Below are 19,760 nucleotides of genomic sequence, written 5' to 3'. Positions count from 1 at the left end.
TCTGACGCTCTTATGACGTCATCACATCAAGAGGTTTCGTCAGCGTCACGTCCCGCATCACCTGCTAGCACTCTGCTCCGCCAGCCGGCATTTCAGTGATAACGGAGGAGTTTCTATGGTTACCGGTTCGGTCCACTCCAGACCCAGCCAGCCGTCACAGGGCCGACCCGCTGTAACTACGCTGTAGTTCTGCTGTAGTTCGGATAAGTAACTCTGCTGTGATGGATACGCCGAGTCGCCGCATTTCACTGAGATCTTTCAGCCTGAATGCAGCAGCAGCTGATGTTCCTACGTTCATGAACGCATCACATGAACTCTGCTGTCTCTGATATTTCCTGAAACACCTGAATTAATGTCCCAGGCTGCTCCCCGGTTCTCCCTCTGCTGATGTGGTTCAGTAATGTTCGGGTCTTTAACACATTCATTTTGATGAATCAATTAAGACAATTTTAATCACATTGTTCCCCATGCAAACCTTCCGACCGGAACCTCTGTATTCGTGTGTTTCCGGAATGACAGTTAATCTGACGCACAGATGACAGCCGCTAGCAGAAGCTGCTCCTCTGGGCCGTTGGAGGTTATTTTTCTCATCTAAAGACTGTTGTGCTAAAAGCTGCTAGCCTCTAGCTTTTAGCACACAGTCGGATTAATGTTCATTAATTTAGTTTTTAGGATTTAGTTTGTTTTTGTCAGTCTGCCTGACCTGTTGGACTCTAAACCGTCCCGCTCCAGGCGAACTTGATAAGTATTCACATCCCTGCAGGTGTTGAACAGGTTTTAATTCTGAATATAATCTCTGCTGTTCCAGTTTCATACTTATACTAACAATCTGCCCTTTTAATGCTCAGATACATGTTTTTGATTTATTTTACCACAATCCTCTGGACCAGAGAAGCTGCCAATAACTGCACACCATTTGTGTTGAATCAATGCGCTGCCATGTTTTTCAGTCTTTATTCTGTCTTTTTGTTTTGTTTTTTTTGCTGCTGTTGCAGCAGAATTTCTGCAGAATGTGGGAGAATAAAAGCAGATTTCTGCTGTATTCTAACCTCATCAGCTCTGCTGGTTCTGCTGGTTCTGGACGGCATCTTATCACCTGGAAGCAGCCAGAGAAAGAAAATTGGAGAAATCCAGAGTGCTGCGACTGGCCTGCAGCGTTGTCACGGTAACGGCCCATCAAGATGTCTCCTCAGAAACATGCAGAGGTAAAAACAACAGTCGGCTCAGTGATGTGAGATGAAGAGCCCCTCTGGAGTCAGGTGCTGTGACCTTTGACCTGCTGCATGTTTTGCTTCCTGCCTCAGGTCTCGCATAAAGACCCGTCTGCTGCCGGACGCAGAGGAGCCATGAAGACCAAGAAATGTTTCCATCTGGCTCTTCTGGTGATGTTGGTCTGCGACGTCCCACCGACTCCTTCCACGTTCAGCTGTGAGTAAATATTTCTTATGAATTTTGTTTAATACAGCAAGAGAAAGAAAACGTTCATGTTTGAGACTCATCTTTTTATTTATATCTGTATTAAAAGCTTTGAGTCTCAATTTAAAAAGTTTATCCTTGTTAAGTTTCAAATATTAAATATTTCATCTAATTTCCTGCAGAATTTAATTAGCAGACAAATTAAAATTCTAAAATGAAAAAAGTGAAGAAAATAATCCAGATTTAACAGCATAATATTCTGGTTTTTGGTCATATTTAATTTTTTATTTGTATACTAGATCAGCATAGCTTCCACTATTTACTCGGTGTTTAGTCGTTTAGCATTAGCTTCAGCTAATTTTTTTGTTGGTTTAGCATTAGCAGAGCTGAGATTCTGGCTCAGCTAGTTATTGAAGCTAACCATTTGGTTAGCATTGCCCACCACTGGCAATAGCTGCTGCTGATTTTAGTTCAAACATTTATTCTCCGTTACAACCACGGCAGCCATTTGGAAAAATGAAACACAAGATCAAGAAAGTAAATCATTTTAATTTAAAATATGTAGGCTGTGCTCTGAGCTCTGAAGTTCTGTGTTTTTCATTTTCAGCCTCGTCCTTCAGAGACTTTCTGGTCTCGTCTCCTCAGGATGCTGACGGCGCCTCCAGCCAGCGGTACCCGGCCCAGACGAGCACCGGCCCAAACAGTCTGAAAATGAAACTGCTTTACCCTCCAACTCCTCTCTGCAGCCATGGCTTCAGGTTTCACTTCCATCCTCAGAATCAGGAGATTTCCAGGTCTGGGGAGATTTTCCACGCCGCCCTGCAGATCCTGAAAAATGCAGCAAAGCAGAAATATAACAGGAACTTCACAGCATCAGGTACGGCCATAGTTCTAATCTTTTTCTTTCATTTCTAGCTGTGCTACCAAAATCATGTAGAAACCATAAAGCCTGACATTTTAACGCTCGTTTGCGGCGGCGCTGAGCTGCAGTGACTTCATTTTTTTGCTTGTGTCAGAGCTTTTGTCACGGGAAAACCTGGAGCTGCTTGCAGAGTTGTCTCAGTGTCCGACTGAAACGGATCCAGCCGTCTGTGAAGGAAGTCATCATGACAAATATCGCAGCATATCAGGAGTCTGCAACAACAGGTAGCAAAACCGCCGCGGCGCAGGGTCATGCTTCAGGTCAGGAGACTTTATTATTACGGCAAAGAGAAATAACTGAATGTGGAGTAAAACTTGGTAAAAGTGAAGCTTTCAGCTGTTCAGCTGAAATAAATTCCCAGCTTCAGATTTTAGGACAGACAGGCTAAAGGGTTTGACCAGTGAGATCCAGCGTTTGATGCTAACCGCTAAAAAACAACCAGAGGTCATTTTTGTTAGTGATTGGAAAGGAACACTAAACACCTAAAAAAAATTATTAGGAGTTAACGCTAAATTGCTAAAACATAAAGCAATTAGCATAACTTTAAAAAATTGTGAACATTAGCGTTAGCCTGCTAAACACATAAAAAGTTAACAGGCGCTAACCCCAAACTGCTAAGCCCATGAAACATTAGCAGCAGCTAATGCTAACCATTAAGCCGACCATCCCTCATCTTGTCCTTCCAGGTGTGAGACTCGCTAACATAACATCAGTTTCTGATTCTGCTGCATTTTATTAAAGTTTTATGAACACAATGACCAAAGCAGAAAATATTTGTGACATAAAGTTCATGAAGTCATGAAAATGGACAACATTTTATGACAATAACTAGTTTAAAAGGCTCAAATATGGCAGCCATCTTGAAAAATGATCACCATCCTTTAAATCAAAGTGGCTAATGGGAAATATGAAAGCGTTAGCATGCTAATGTTCTGTAGCTGATGGTTTACGGTGATTAGCTGCTCTAACGGTTTTACTGAATCGGGTTAAATGTCATTTAGATTGAAATATTTCCTGCTGAGTCTGTCGGGTTAAAGCGGAGCAGCCGGTTTCTTCCTTCTGTCAGACAGAATCCTGACTGGGGCGCCGCCAACACGGCTTTGGTCCGATGGCTTCCAGCTGAATATGAGGACGGAGAGGAGGAACCCAGAGGCTGGGACCCCCAGCGGCTCCATCACGGATCCCAGCTTCCCCCGGTAATCTGAGTGAAGGTAGAGCCGGGCCGGAGCAGCGGTCCGGTTCGCTCCGCAGCCTGCTTCCGGTTGATAAGGTCCTCGGAAACCGGCTGGACTATGAGGCAGACCGGCGGGCAGGAAGTGATTGGCTGAAATGAATACGAGCCGCTCAGATGAACGTGGGGAGCGGTTCTGTTCCTCAGTCCAGACCGCCGTCAGTTTCAGGAGAAACTTAGTAAATAACTACCAGCTGCAGTCTGGTTAGTGGATCTGAGCCGCTCTGATCCACTTTCTATCGAATCAGGAGGAGAAATGAGGAGACGGAGTGTTTCTCCACAGCTTCACTTAAAGCTTTTATTAAAAACTGTTTTACTCACCTTGTCGTGAGACAGATAATCTGTGAAAATATAGATCTTCTCCCTGAGCAAAAACAACCAATCAGAGCTGGGAGGCAGGGCCTAGCGCTGTCAATCATCATCATGTACTTGCTGCTAAAGGTGCTAATAGCTAAGAAATAACTCACAGGAAAACCGTTTATCTGCTGTCATCAGTGGTAATGCTAACTAGCTTTAGCATCCACAACAGGCTGTGCTAGCTGCAGTACAGTAGAGAGCAAGAGGGGATGATTGACAGCACTAAGACCCTCCTCCTTCCTCTGATTGGTTGTTTCTAGTTTGCATGACATGATGACGATTTCAACAAACGTGTAAGAACATTTTTATAAAAGTTACAGCTTTAAATGATCTGGTTTTAACCTCCAGGTGTTCTCACCTGATTGGCCAATCAGAGAGCCAATCAACTTTCTGATTGGCTGTGATGACAGTCTGAGTGCTGATTGGCTGTGTGTGTGCAGCCGCGGCGTGTCAGCAGGGAAGTGGTGAGGACTTCCTGTAAGGGCTCAGACGCTGCGTACTCCCAGCTGCTGGCGGACTGGGGTCAGTACATCGACCACGATGTGACCCTGACGCCGCAGAGCCTCAGCGGAGCCGCTTCCTGGGCGCAGCGGGACTGCCGCACGTCGTGTGGAAACCTGCATCCCTGCTTCCCCATCCAGGTGATTCTGCTCAAAACACCAAGAACTGAAATCCGTTCTTAGATCAGTGAGTACGATATGTAATCTGATTACATTGTGGCGTGTGCCTGCCTCTCAGACTCAGGACTCCCTTTGCATGCCGTTCCATCGCTCCACGCCGGCCTGCAGCTCCAGGACCGGCTCCGGCATCCTGCGGGCTCTGCAGCGGCAGCAGCTGAACGCTGTCTCGTCCTTCATCGACGCCTCTCTGGTGTACGGCCACACGCCGCAGCTGCAGCGCGACCTCCGCGACCTCTCCAGCCGCAGCGGGAAGCTGGCCGTAAACGGCCGCTTCCGGGACCGGCAGGGCAGACCTTACCTGCCCTTCGTAGCGGCGACGCCGTCGACGTGCGGCCAGGGAGTGGAGTGTTTCCGGGCCGGAGACGGCCGGGTCAACGAGGGCCTGCCTCTGATCGCGCTGCATACGCTGTGGCTCCGGGAACACAACCGCCTCGCAGAGACCCTGAAGCTCATCAACCAGCACTGGAGCCCCGAGGCCGTGTTCCAGGAGGCACGCAAGATCGTTGGCGCCCTGCACCAGGTAAGAGTCCGGCGCCCCCTACAGGACCGCTGCAGCTCACACACCAACATCACCAGTTTGATGCCCCTAAATAAAAACCTGGGACTGATTTGTTTTTGTGTGTATCGATCAAACGAGGTCCGACTCTCTGGGTCTCTGAATGGTACCGCTAACTAAAAGTTAGCTACGTTAACCTAAAGCGCTAGCCATAAATATCAGTAATCAGTAATACTTTTATAACAAATTTATGTCAGATCATGATTTCTTGGATAATGTCAGGTTGTCATAACAAAGACATTTTGAATAATGTCAACTGTGTATTAAAAGTGTCATGATTTACCGAATGACACTTTATGACATAAATATTCATGAAGACTTCCTCATGTTTATGACAGTGTCATGACAGTCTTATTCACAACCCGTCAAAGTGTTACCGTTCCTTCCTTTAGGACATTGTTGCTGCAGGAAGTGATTCCCAGTTGTCCCGTCCTGCTGGGAACGCTGGTTTTCTGCAGCCCTGCTGTAACGTGTCAAACAGCAGAAACGGAGATTAATCGTAAAATCATCAACGAGTTGTGGACAGGAAATGAAACATGAATGAAAAGTGTTTGGCTTTTCTCGAGGGAATTATTTCTGTTTTTGTCAGACATGGAAATGTTTTTGCATCTAAAGCAGGAAGTTGTTTCAAAGATCCTGCTGGAGGGAAAACGGGAAACTTTTCCTGAACCTTTTCCTGAATAAATGAATAAAACAGAGAGTTTGATATAAATATTAACCCTCTAATTTCTAAATTTTGACATAATGCACAGTTAAAGTCATCAGTGGCATAATGGCTGCTGAAGTTTGAGTTTTCTAACTAAATATTTTCATACAGGCTCAAATGTATACGTCCACCCCAGTAATGTTTGCTTTTTGTTGCCAGAATAATTCATGTTGAGTTTATTCGTGATGTGTCCTGCTTTTCTAAGTCACATTTAGCTTTGAATAAAATTGCTTAGACTCTCCTTGTGCTGCCACCTTATCGTGGTGGAGGGGTTTGAGGGCCCCAATGATCCTAGGAGCTATGCTGTCTGGGGCTTCATGCCCCTGGTAGGGTCACCCAAGGCAGACAGGTCCTAGGTGAGGGACCGGACAAAGCACAGCCCGAAGACCCCAATGATGGATAAGAACATTGGACTTCGTGTTCCCTCGCCCGGACGCGGGTCACCGGGGCCCCACTCTGGAGCCAGGCCTGGAGAGGGGGCACGATGGCGAACGTCTGGTGGCTGGGCTTTAACCCATGGAGCCCGGCCGGGCTCAGCCCGAAGAGGAAACATGGGTCCCCCCTCCCATGGGTCCACCACCTGCGAGAGGGGCAAAGGGGTCGGGTGCAGTGTGTGATGGGTGGCGGCAGAGGGAGGGGACCCTGGCGATCCGATCCTCGGTTGCAGAAGCTCTTGGGATGTGGAATGTCACCTCTCTGGTGGGGAAGGAGCCGGAGCTAGTGTGTGAGGTCGAGAGGTTCCGGCTAGAAATAGTCGGTCTCACCTCGACGCACGGCTCTGGTTCTGGAACCAGTCTCCTTGAGAGGGGCTGGACATACTTCCACTCTGGAGTTGCCCAAGGTGAGAGACGTCGGGCAGGAGTGGGCATACTTGTTGCTCCCCATCTCGGCGCCTGTACGTTGGGGTTTACTACGGTGAACGAAAGGGTAGCCTCCCTCCGCCTACGGGTGGGGGGACGGGTCCTGACTGTAGTTTGTGCTTACGGGCCGAACGGCAGTTCAGATTACCCACCCTTTTTGGAGTCCTTAGAGGGGGTACTGGAGAGTGCTCCTCCTGGGGACTCCCTTGTTCTACTGGGGGACTTCAACGCTCACGTGGGCAATGACAGTGAGACCTGGAGGGGCGTGGTTGGGAGGAACAGCCCCCCCGATCTGAACTTGAATGGTGTTCTGTTGTTGGACTTCTGTGCTCGTCATGGATTGTCCATATCGAACACCATGTTCAGGCATAAGGGTGTTCATATGTGCACTTGGCACCAGGACACCCTAGGCCGCAGTTCGATGATCGACTTTGTCGTCGTTTCATCGGATCTGCGGCCGTATGTCTTGGACACTCAGGTGAAAAGAGGTGCGGAGCTGTCCACTGACCACTACCTGGTGGTGAGTTGGCTCCGGTGGTGGGGGAGGAAGCCGGTCAGACCTGGCGGCCCAAACGTGTTGTGAGGGTCTGCTGGGAACGTCTGGCGGAATCCCCTGTGAGACGGAGCTTTAACTCCCATCTCCGGCAAAACTTCGAACACTGCCCGGGGGAGGTGGGGGACATGGAGTCTGAGTGGACCGTGTTCCGTGCCTCCATTGTCGAGGCGGCCGATCGGAGCTGTGGCCGCAAGGTTGTCGGTGCCTGTCGCGGCGGCAACCCTCGTACCCGTTGGTGGACACCTTCGGTGAGGGATGCCGTCAGGCTGAAGAAAGAGTCCTACCAGGCCTTTTTGGCCTGTGGGACTCTGGAAGCAGCTGATGGGTACCGGCAGGCGAAGCGGCATGCGGCTCGGGTGGTTGCTGAGGCAAAAACTCGGGCGTGGGAGGAGTTTGGAGAGGCCATGGAGAAAGACTTCCGTACGGCTTCGAGGCGATTCTGGTCCACCATCCGGCGTCTCGGGGGGGGAAGCGGTGCAGCACCAACACTGTTTATAGTGGGGATGGTGTGCTGCTGACCTCTACTCGGGACGTTGTGGGCCGGTGGGCAGAATACTTCGAAGATCTCCTCAATCCCACCAACCAGCCTTCTATTGAAGAAGCTGAGCCTGGGGACTCTGGGTTGGGCTCTCCAATCTCTGGGGACGAGGTCGCCGAGGTGGTTAAGAAGCTCCTCGGTGGCAAGGCCCCGGGGGTGGATGAGATCCGCCCGGAGTTCCTTAAGGCTCTGGATGTTGTAGGGTTGTGTTGGTTGACGCGACTCTGCAATATCGCATTGACATCGGGGGCAGTTCCCCTGGACTGGCAGACTGGGGTGGTGGTCCCCCTGTTCAAAAAGGGGGACCGGAGGGTGTGCTCCAATTATAGAGGGGTCACACTCTTAAGCCTCCCTGGCAAGGTCTATTCAGGGGTCCTGGAGAGGAGGGTCCGTCGGATAGTCGAACCTCGGATTCAGGAAGAGCAGTGTGGTTTTTGTCCTGGTTGTGGAACACTGGACCAGCTCTACACCCTCGGCAGGGTCCTGGAGGGTTCTGGGAGTTCGCCCAACCAGTCTACATGTGTTTTGTGGACTTGGAGAAGGCGTTCGACCGTGTCCCTCGGGGAGCCCTGTGGGGGGTTCTCCAGGAGTATGGGGTACCGGGCCCTTTGATACGGGCTGTCAGGTCCCTGTATGACCGGTGTTAGAGTCTGGTCCGCATTGCCGGCAGTAAGTCGGGCTCGTTTCCGGTGAGAGTTGGACTCCGCCAGGGCTGCCCTTTGTCACCGATTCTGTTCATCACTTTCATGGACAGAATTTCTAGGGGCAGCCAAGGTGTTGAGGGCATCCGATTTGGTGGCCTTAGGATCTCATCTCTGCTTTTTGCAGACGATGTGGTCCTTTTGGCTTCATCAGATCGTGATCTGCAGCTCTCGCTGGAGCGGTTCGCAGCCGAGTGTGAAGCGGCCGGGATGGGGATCAGTGCCTCCAAATCCGAGGCCATGGTCTTGAGCCGGAAAAGGATAGAGTGCTTTCTCCGGGTCAGGGGGGGTGTCCTGCCCCAAGTGGAGGAGTTTAAGTATCTCGGGATCTTGTTCACGAATGGGGGAAGAAGGGAGCGGGAGATAGACAGGCGGATTGGTGCAGCGTCTGCCGTGAAGCAGCGTTGTACCGGTCCGTCGTGGTGAAGAGAGAGCTGAGCCATAAAGCGAAGCTCTCGATTTACCGGTCGATCTACGTTCCCACCCTCATCTATGGTCATGAGCTTTGGGTCATGACCGAAAGAACGAGATCGCAGATACAAGCGGCCGAAATGGGTTTTCTCCGTAGGGTGGCTGGGCTCTCCCTTAGAGATAGGGTGAGAAGCTCAGTCATCCGGGAGGGACTCAGAGTAGAGCCGCTGCTCCTTCACATCGAGAGGAGCCAGTTGAGGTGGCTCGGGCATCTGGTCAGGATGCCTCCTGGACGCCTCCCTGGTGAGGAGTTCCAGGCACGTCCCACCGGGAGGAGGCCCCGGGGAAGATCCAGGACACGCTGGAGGGACTATGTCTCTCGGCTGGCCTGGGAACGCCTCGGGATTCCCCCGGAAGAGCTAGAAGAAGTGGCCGGGGAGAGGGAAGTCTGGGCCTCCCTTCTGAAGCTGCTACCCCCGCGACCCGACCTCGGATAAGCGGAAGAAGATGGATGGATGGATGGATGGATGGATGCTTAGACAATTATTAATTAAACTAGTAATTTAGATCAAAATTACCAATTGAAGGCATCACTCCTACCGAGGAAACAGAATTCAGGCAGTTATTATTTCTAATCCCTGCCTGATGAGGTTTGAAGCCACAGAGGAACAGCAACATGCTGCACATGCATAAGCAATAAAAACAAACAGTTTGTTACATAATCAGTCAACCTGAGTTAATTAAATCTGTAAACTCGACCTGATTGGGTGGAAACTCGTCATGGTAACTGGATGTTTGATGCAGGTCACCTAGCATCTTTTCAAAGCAGCTATTTTTAAACACAGAATATTTCTTTAATCATTTCAGTTTGAGCTGATGTGTTAGAGCGGCCAGCACCTCTAATTAGGAGAAAAACAGAAACTGCTTTACTAAATGTGGAAATGTGTTCTGGCACAGCAGAAAGGTTACGTTTCCTCGTCCACAATGAAACATTTGTGGTTTTTCATCAGACTGAGGAAGCCAGGCGAGTAGAGCAGCTTTATTTTCAGCAGACGGTCAGTGGGCGACCAGCACACGACATGAAGAACAAACACAGAAAGGTCAGAAGCCTTAATAACAGACTGCTGTCAGCTTCTGGTTTTAAAGTCTGGGAATCTGCTGCACCAACAAAACCATTTTAATGTTGGTGGAAGATCTTCAGAAACATCCTAAAACAGAGAACCTTCTGGCTTTAAAGCAAACATTGATAAAACGCTGCGTTGCGTCCTCATGTTGGCTTGAAATGTTTCAGGATAATCAGTCGCCTTAAATACCCAGAAGTGGCGAGGGGACGGCAAACCATCCAACCAGGATGCATAAGCAAGAAGGAACAGAGCAGACTGGACGTCATGAGGAAACTAAGATCCTCACAGGTTTGCATCAGATGCTGCAAATCGTCAGTCTGCAGTTTTGAGAGCCTCATCTCTTCTGCCGTCATCTGTTAGGGTCCGATGAAGCCAGACGTCCTCTGGGTAAAACAGATCAGCGTTTCTCTGATCAGAATGTAAACCCCTTGTTCAGAGGCAACCTGTAACAAAACCAACTCTGAAAAATGGTCAGAGGGAGCAGAAGAAACCCTGCTGCATTGTTTTGATGCTACTGACCGGATTGCTCTTTGCCAGCCACAGGGAGACGACATCAGTGCCACGACTGAGTGTGTAACAGAATATATAAACTTCAGGATGGACAACTCCTTCCCACCAGAAGCATGTCCATTCTGATTTATGGTAATGAAACTTGTTTAACCTTTCCTTGGTAATGGTTTCATCAGTTACATGGAAGCTGGGTCAGCCCAAGACTCTTTCATCTCCACTAACTGGTTGCTGTTTCTTTGTCGTTGTAGGTTAGTAGTCAGCTCTTTAACGCCGTGAGAGAACCGCAGTTTTCTCTTTTCAGACATCAACCTGATAATTGTTTGGTGTTCTGTCTGAAGTGAGCAGGTACTCTTCAATTCCCAAAATATTTGTGGAGATCATTTCCCTCCACAGGAGGGAATCATTTCATAAAGAAATGATTGTCTACAAAGATACTGAGCTTATTTTAAGCTGCTAAAGTAAACAATACTGCTGCAACGGCTGCGACTTGGAAATAATTAACTGATGCAAAGTGTTTACATTTTTGAGAACAAATATATTTTTATTTCCTCAAAAGTCAAACAATGTTCTATAGGTTTTAGGTTGCATCATTCCCACCAGCCCTGTTCGGTCCACTTCAATCCAACTCCAGTGCGTCTGCCTAGTCAAAGTCCAGTTCGGTTGGTGAGGTGTGAACACTAATCGACCTCTGACCTCTGGTCTTCCAAACCTCGGTCTGGATTCGGTTGAAGTGAACTCTGGTTCGGTTTGAATGTGAACGCCAAGCGGAACTGAGAACACTCCAAAAGCAGGCAGTGGACTACAGCGCAGGGCATTCTGGGTAAATACAACCAAAACTAACATGCTAGCCTAGCGCTAGCAGCAGAAATGGCTCCTGGTCTTTAGCCAAAGACTAAAGAGAAATCCTCCAACACTAAAATCTGACGCCTCCATCTTGTTTCCATCTGGTGAAGAAGGAAGTTACTCTCAGCGTCTTCAGAGGTTTTTGTGTCGTTTCCTTCAGTGGTTCTTGGTGCAGCGCCCCCACAGGCCAGGAGGGGAACAGGTTGGTTTGACTCAGAGCAGAGAGAGAGAGAACCACAGCAGTTGGAGGTGGAGCAGATGATGAGGTTCTGGATCCAGTAGAACCGGGTCTACTGGACCATCAGGTGTGAAAACAGCCTTTCTTACACTAAGGAGCTGAAGTTTCTTTTCTAAAGTTCCTAGATCTTTCCAGATCATCCCCTCCTACTAAAGACCTTTGAGATATTCAGCTGCTAAAATCCGGAGGTGAGACAATCTGAGCAGATAAAAGCATCAAAGTTCTCATCAAACATTTTCAGGTTCAGTCAAAGCGAGTGATCTTCGTCACCCACCTGTCACTCACGGAGTCAAATGGCCATCTTGTCTGATTGATTTGGAGCAAATAAAAGCTGCATTGGTAAAAGATTTAGACACTTTGAAGTAGTTTCAGTCTTTCCCATGCCTTGTCTTTCTTGTTTGACTTCCAGATAATAACGATGAGAGATTATATCCCTAAAGTAATTGGTGTGGAGTCGTTTGAACAGCACATTGGACCCTATGGCGGGTACGATCCGACGGTGGACGGCTCGGCCTCCAACGTGTTCGCCACAGCGGCCTTCAGGTTTGGCCACGGCACCATTCCTCCGATCCTCAGCAGGCTGAACGAGAGCTTTCAGGAAGACCGGCGCTTCCCCCACCTGAGACTTCAGCAGGCACTCTTCAGTCCCTGGAGGATCGTTAAAGAAGGTCAGTGCGCTCCTCTAAGGCAGCCATGGAAACCTCCGGAGAGCCACAGGAAGGAAGAGACGTCGTTGTATTTGGGTCAGCTGGAGTTTCAGGAGAAATTCCTGCAAAGTTAATTCACCAAATTAAAGCTGAAGATGCAGTATTGGCCCAGTTTACCCACAATTCATAGTTGTTTCCTGATGGTTCCCATCAGTCTGCAGGACAAGTTGGGACAGAAATCTGTTGGATTCGCTTTAATAAATTATTTTTGACACCACTGAGCAAAGACAAACTGTCTCTAAGCAGAAGCTGGTTTGATTTTTAGTTTGGTTTTTCGTTTTTCTAGAGCAGCTGCTTTATTCATGTTCATTTGAACGTTCTTTGGTATTAATTGAAAGCTGCAGAGCTCCTTGTGTATGTGGCATCGAACCAACCTTTGTGTGTGTGTGTGTGTGTGTGTGTGTGTGTGTGTGTTTGTTTGTAATACTGTTAGGTAAATTGTATTATTAGTAATTATCAAATATTTGTTGTATCATGTAGCTTTTGTAGTTACATTTAGATAATGTTTCTGTATGTTGATTTAATTCTGATTCCTTCTTAAATCCTTCCTTGGAAGAGAGAGGTGACAGCTACTCTCAGCAGCTGTTGCCCTGCAGGACTTCCTACAAGACGGAGGTGTTAGTTGCTCCCAGCAGAGTTTTACAAGCCTGACAATAAACTCTGCTCTGTGCTGCTTTGTGATACAAAGCCGTTGCTTTGAAGCTATGCAACGTGTCTTATTCCACACCGTGCCTGGAGCAAGAAAGATTTAGAGTATAGATAACATGTGTCTAGATAGTGAATGTTATTTAGCGCTGCAACCATATGATGAATGCTTTGACCCCACCCCATAGAGTTGCAGCGCCCCGTGTGGCAGGATTCCTAAAATCAATAAAATAGAGGAGCGGGAGATGTGTTTTTCAGAGCGGTTGGAGATTTGTAACTGAAAGCACATCTCTGTCTGCTCTCCTCGCGAGAAACAAAGAATCTAACTCTCTTGTCTTTCCTGTGTTTTGTTTAATAGGTATTTAGACCTGACAAATACCTTGTGGGGACCATTTTCCTGACATACTACGTTGTGGCGCCCGAAGCCTGGTCCACACAAGGGGAAACGCTGGAAGTCAATGGAAAGTCCCCACAAAGATAGCCACACAAACGTGTGTGTGTGTGTGTAGTTGTTTTTGTTACCATGGAGGGTCCAAACGAAGGGAGCCCACCAACCCAGAGGGGCCTTGTGTGTTTGGAATCCAAATTCTGGACCCCGCATGGGAAGCCAGTCTAAAGCAGATTGGGAAGCTCTCCTAACATGCTGCATGCTTTTTTTCCACTTAGCCCACTTGGTAGCAATGATTGGGAAAGTGTGTGCGAAGTGTGTGTGCTCAGTAATGACCCCTTGTCTGCGGGAGGTGGTACTGCAAGTATACGCAGTACAGGAGTGTTTAATTTAACCAACCAGGGCTCCTTGTGGTCCAAGTTTTGACCAATAATATTGACTGATATTCAAAGAAAATATGTTATTCCCTGAAAATTTCAGGAAGTGATTTTTGTGTAATTCCTGTTGTTAAACATTATGACATCATTAGGTAGGCTTATTTGATTTACATTTTACTTGAATAGTTTGGTGTGTGTGTGTGCAGGTGGCATCGAGCCGACCTTGCGGGGCATGGTTGCCACGGCGGCAGCGGTGACGGCTCCGGACTCCCTCCTGGTGGAGGAGGTAACGGAGTCGCTGCTGGTTCTGGACTCCCAGCAGAACCTGGATCTGGCTGCTCTGAACCTGCAGAGGGGGCGGGACCACGGACTGCCGGGTCAGGATCTCATCACAAAATATCACTATGGCTCATCTGGAGCAAAACCAGTCAATAAAAAACTGGTTTCCAGGAATGGACCAAATTATATTAAAGGGGCAGTGTTATGTGTTTACCATTTTATAGAACAGTCAAGTAACTGTGTTACCTTCAAAAATGCGTTACCTTATAAAAATGTTGTTTATATCAAATATGACCTAAAAGAAACTTTACTTTCTGGTTAAACCTTGAAATTGTTCCTCTGTCACTTTAAAAGCTCCTGCTCTTTCTGAAGCTCCGCCTCCAGGAAGTCATCCCAACATGGCTCCTCTATTGACCCTTTAATGTTTTTACCTGCGTTGCTCTGAGCAGCAGCTCCATATTGAGCTCAGCTGTTTGCTAATTGCCGTCGGCTAGTCTGAAGGAGCTGAGTGAGGGGAGGAGCTGTGCCTCGAAGGCGGGGCTATGTCCACCCAGTTGTTTTGTACAACTGGATGGTTGCTATAGAGACTAAAGGATTTCTCAAACATGAAGGTATCAGAGCAACACTGCTGGACTGTTTCTGGTGATGGAATAGCACAATATGATCATTTTACATAAAACTGTCCCTTTAATAAACACAGTGATGTGAAAAAATAGGAGACTTTATGATGCATTTTTGTATATATTTAGACTTTTGGATGTTTAGGATTAATAAACAATCAGTTGAGGTTTGTTCTGTTTGGACCTCAGATGTTCAGTTTGTTGTCTCAACAACCAGAACCCGTACAGAACCAGTTATGAACAAAAAAATGGCTGAACTTTCTGTTTCTGGAAGCAGCCGCTGATGAAATCCAGTCAGTTCCTGGATACCTTAATCACTAATTCATAATAAATTTTAATATTTTCTGTTGCTTCATGTGAAGTTTAGTGAAGAATCCAGAGTTTTCTTCCTTCTGCTACCTTGAAACTGAGTAACTGGATTTATTTTCTGTCCTGCTGCAGTTAGCGGTTCGTCAGCCAGCTCCTCCCTGAGGATATTGTTGCTCTTCACCAGATAAACAGACATGTTTTATTGTCAGGACACATTAACTCTGGGAACAGATCCAAGAAAAGTGATACGTCTTCATGTTCCTGATTCCTGCCACAGAAAAAAAACCCTTTCAGGTCTGGAGTAGAAAACTGAGCTTAAATCTTTGGTTTTACATCCTTAATATAAGCACCTAAAGCAACCTGTTCTTAGTTTCCACCAGTCCTCCATCTGAGCTGCTCCTGCTTGGTGTTGTAGAAATGAAAGCATCTTTGTGTAGTTAAGGGGAGCTGATGGCGTAGCAACACTTCCTCCTGTCTGTGAAAATCTGCCTGCAGCTCCAGGGAGAAACGTGTGAAAGTCGCTGAGGCTGGAAGAAACCTCTGCTGCACCAGGAGAATCAAACCTGAAACTAAAGACGCTGCAGCTGTTTTTAAAAGAAGCATCATGTTTGCCGCTCTGGATGCTTCTGGAGGACATTTTGAAGCATTTAAATGCTGCTCACTTCTGCAGGAAAACACTGAATTTCAACCCACAAAGCAGTTCTCTGAAACAAATCATGGTTATCTGATTTCTCTGCAGCCTCAGAACAAAGAGACTTCCTGCTGTTCTTTAGGGGTGAAACCTAAAACTCAACATGTCGCTGCCACCAAACCGTCATGGAGTTTATTTCTTCTGAATCTATTTAGTTCTTCATCGCTGCCAAGTTGTAAATCGGGTTGTTTAAAATATCCGTTGGCACAACACAGAAATGTTTTCATAAGGTAACATTTCCAACTTTATTACCAATATTGGGAGTAAAAATATGACTTGGGTTTCATTTGTCAACATCTCTTTGGAGAAAATGACAAATGTTAAGAAAACTTTATTACCATCGTACATTTTCAGCAACAAGCAGAATCAAAGAGTTTTATGATTAGGAGAAAATAAAACACAGAAAAAAATGCAACAATGTAGAAAAAATGTCTGATAATTAGACTGAACTTTATGATGTTCCTGTTGCTATGGATCAAATCAACTCAGTGTTCCAGCAGTTTTTCAGTTTTCTGGAAGTTTGTTCCAGATCTATGGTTCATGGAAGCTGAATGCTGCTTCTCCATGTTTGGTTCTGCTCTGCATCAGAACCAGAACCAGTGTGAACACAGGTACATAAAGCTGCTAGTCGTCTACAAAAGTCGGATAAATAAGGCAATAATCTCGTGTTCAGAGCAGGCAAGTACTGGATGAAAGTGGGCCAACAACCCGGCCCTGAGGAACCTCAGCTGGGATTGTTTTCTCGCTCTGAGCCTTTGCTAAATGCCACTAGCTTAATCTAAACACATTTCAAAAGAAAAGCGGACACATCACTTAACGCTGGAATGACTTTTCAGGATACAACGACTGGAGGGATTTCTGTGGACTGAAGCGCATCGCGACGTTGGACGACCTGGCAGAAGTCGTGAGAGATCGCAGAGTCGCTGAGAAGATTCTTCATTTATACCAGCATCCTGACAACATTGACGTTTGGCTGGGAGGACTGGTGGAAAACTTCCTGCCCGGCTCCAGAACCGGCCCACTGTTCGCCTGCCTGATCGGAAAGCAAATGAAGCTTCTGCGTGACGGAGATCGGTACGAAAACGTTTCTGCTTCACATAAAACCTGAAGCCGAAGCTGCTCATGTGTTTGGGTTTTTGCTCCAGGTTTTGGTGGGAAGCAGACGGCGTGTTCACCCGGCAGCAGCGGGAGCAGCTGTGGAAAACTTCTCTGTCTCGGATCATTTGTGAGAACTCGGACATCCAGGAGATTCCTGCGGATCCCTTCAGGCTGGCTCGGTACCCGGCCGGCTTCCTTCACTGCAGCGCCGTCCCGGCCCTGAGCCTGGAGGCCTGGAGAGACGAGCCGAGTCTCGGTGAGTTCACAGACACGAGCCACTAACTTCAGACGTTCAACACGCTGATGGCACAAACTGCTGCTGTTTCAGGCCTGCGACTGTGTGGCTCTCCGCGGCCCGTAGACAACGGAGATTTCCTGTTTTCCTCCAGATCTGGAAAGCTGACGGCTCAGTACGCCTGTTTCCATGGTTTCCAGCTAGAGGGCGCCACTGAGGCGGTGTGTGAAGGAGGTGTGTGGAGCGCTGACCCGCCTCGCTGCTCAGGTAGGAGAACAGACTGAAGCTTACTGCCACCTGGTGGTCATTCTGGTGCGTTACAGTCTTGACTCCTGTTGTCCTCTGAGGAGCCAGACGTGTTGATGGTTTAAAAATGCTTTTCATCAATACTTTCTGAACGTTCTCACATTTCTTTTCACTTTCCGGGAACGTAGTTTGGCTGCTCAGCCTCTTATCCTTTGACCTTTGACCCATTGATGTGCAGTGGTCTAGTCAAATCATCATCATTATTTTCTGAGAGCAGATGCATTTCATGTCTGGAAATGTTTCTTTTGGATGTGGTTACCATGGGAACAGAAAAGCAGGACATTTTTCTCCTTTTTGTCAGCAGAACAAAAATAATGAAAAGAAACATTTATTTTTATTGTTTAGTTTTTTCTGCTTCCTCAGAAACGCGGCTCGTCGCTCGCGATGCTGCAGATCCACAAACGTTTCTGAACTCAAACCGAACCAATAAAACACGGTTATCTTGGAGTTTTCTGCGTCTGCGAGATTCTTTTTAGATTTGATCATTTAGTTTAATTTCTCTGACACACTGTCAATCTGTCAGGTTCTGCTCTGTTGCAAAGTTTGCTTATGCCTGGGGCCGGCCCGCGGTGCTGCTAGTGGAAGACAGTTTGCTAAATATTTGTACCAGTTTTTTGATTAACTTATTTTGAAATGTTGAACATTTTCAACCATCTTTGCAAATAATATTGGGGATATTTCCATGGAAATGCAGGAATGAAGCAGTTTGAATGAAACGCCTTCTGGTTGTTGAAGCGTCATTCGCTAAATTATGACATTTTTATGCAAAGTTGGCATTTTAATGGACGTTTAATGCAACTTTTAGAGCAACTTTGCACTAAATGTCATAATTTACCAAATGACACTTCATGACAGACATTCATAAAGACTCCTTCATGTTCATGTGGGTCTTATGAACACCCTTCGGTCTGAGGAAGGATCTGTGATAACGCCACTTAGTGCACTGCGGATCTGACCTTCATAAGGCCGCTGGAGGTCAGGTGAAGGTCAGGCTGAGTGAGGAAGTGATTGTCTCTATTTGTGTTTTTTATAGAAACCAGAAGCTTGACCTTTGACCTCAGCAGTGAGGTGATTCTGTTAGTGGGGAATCAGCAGAAGTTTCAGTTTCATGTGTTTCTGGTTCTCCAGGTGAGACCTGCTGCTTTTATTACAGCAGAAAAATTCATCAATTCTGAGAAAATCCCCGTTGGAAATATTTTTTCCTAATTTGTAGTTTTCCGTGTTTCTGTGGTCTGGCAGCTAAACATTAATTTAAATGTTTTTTAGGTTTTTACTGCTGGCAGAAATGTAATATTTAACACGATGCTGTTATTGAGTTTATCTGATCATTCTGATCAATAAGGGTTTATTGGTGCAGCGCTCCAATTAGATCAGAACCAGATCAGAACCGATGGCCGGCTCCAGAACCTCAGCAGAACTTCTGCTCCTCTTCATCATCGGATCCGTTTCGATCCTGCAGCAAAAACGTTAAAATCTAAATGAAGACATTTTATTCCTCCTCCTCCTTCAGCCCAAAACAATCAATACTGGATCAATAATAAGATCAACACAACAGGTAGGAAAACCTTTCAGTGGAAACAATCAGATCTGGAAAATATTTTATTTTATTTCTGATTTCTGACCATCAGACTGTCCAGGTGAAAAACTGCAGGACGCCATCCGGGCTGCAAGCTGATTATTACCCTGTGGCGCCCCCTGGTGTCGAGCTGCAGTACTGACTGTCCTTCCTCAGATCTCAAACAGCAACATGTTTCCTTTTCTGCAGCTTCTCAGCCCCTGATGATGTGAGGAGGGCCGCCGAGCAGCAGGTCAGAGGTCAGCGCCTGGGACTTCCTCACCAAGTCCTTGTTCAGCTCCGCCGTCCTGCAGAACGCTTCATGTCTCACCTTCCAGAAGCTGAGTCTGTTTTTAGTCTCAGCAGGACCAACTGAACGCTCACTGAATTATAATATTTCTTGCTAAACATTAAAATCTGTCATAAATTCTGACTCATGTTGTTTTAAGTGTTGTGACTTTTTTACACTTCTATGTTAAGTATAATTTACATGATGATTAATATTAATTGAATATAATTACAAAAGCTGAAGTGAAAGTGCGAGGCACAATTTATTTGGATACAGTCTTTTATTTTGAAGAATGCTTCACAGGATGTGGTTCTGTCTTTTGTCTTGCTTCTGTTGACTTTTGGTTGCTAGGTAACGATCAGCTGTCGCCGTTTCCTCTTCAATAAAAACTGAACAGAAATGTTCAGGAAAAGACATCCGAGCTATTTAATAACCTTCTATTTAATATACATTCTATTTAATAACCTTCTATTTAATATACATTCTATTTAATAACCTTCTATTTTAAATAGAAAGTTATTAAATCTTACTCACCGGAGGATGTTGTGACGTTTTAACACTTATATGTTAAGCATTATTTGCATGTTACGTGACTTATTTACAAATTATGCT

General features: G+C 46.7%; 1 protein-coding gene across 1 annotated transcript; it reads left to right on the top strand.

The window, feature by feature from the left end:
• The first annotated feature begins 75 nt into the window (after positions 1–75).
• Positions 76–19,402, top strand: LOC102232241 (thyroid peroxidase-like). The gene is made up of 13 exons (XM_023352302.1): positions 76–1,205; positions 1,305–1,428; positions 2,024–2,293; positions 2,433–2,562; positions 3,405–3,534; positions 4,367–4,567; positions 4,665–5,126; positions 12,059–12,317; positions 13,973–14,143; positions 16,502–16,739; positions 16,811–17,019; positions 17,092–17,265; positions 19,070–19,402. Exons 1-13 carry the CDS (start codon positions 1,182–1,184, stop codon positions 19,090–19,092), a joined length of 2,415 nt encoding a protein of 804 aa, XP_023208070.1. The 5' UTR covers positions 76–1,181; the 3' UTR covers positions 19,093–19,402.
• Positions 19,403–19,760: the final 358 nt, after the last annotated feature.

This window comes from Xiphophorus maculatus, chromosome 19 (genome assembly GCF_002775205.1).
Source record: "Xiphophorus maculatus strain JP 163 A chromosome 19, X_maculatus-5.0-male, whole genome shotgun sequence".
In the NCBI taxonomy this organism is placed as follows: Eukaryota; Metazoa; Chordata; class Actinopteri; order Cyprinodontiformes; family Poeciliidae; genus Xiphophorus; species Xiphophorus maculatus.
This window is presented reverse-complemented; position numbering and strand designations above follow the sequence as displayed.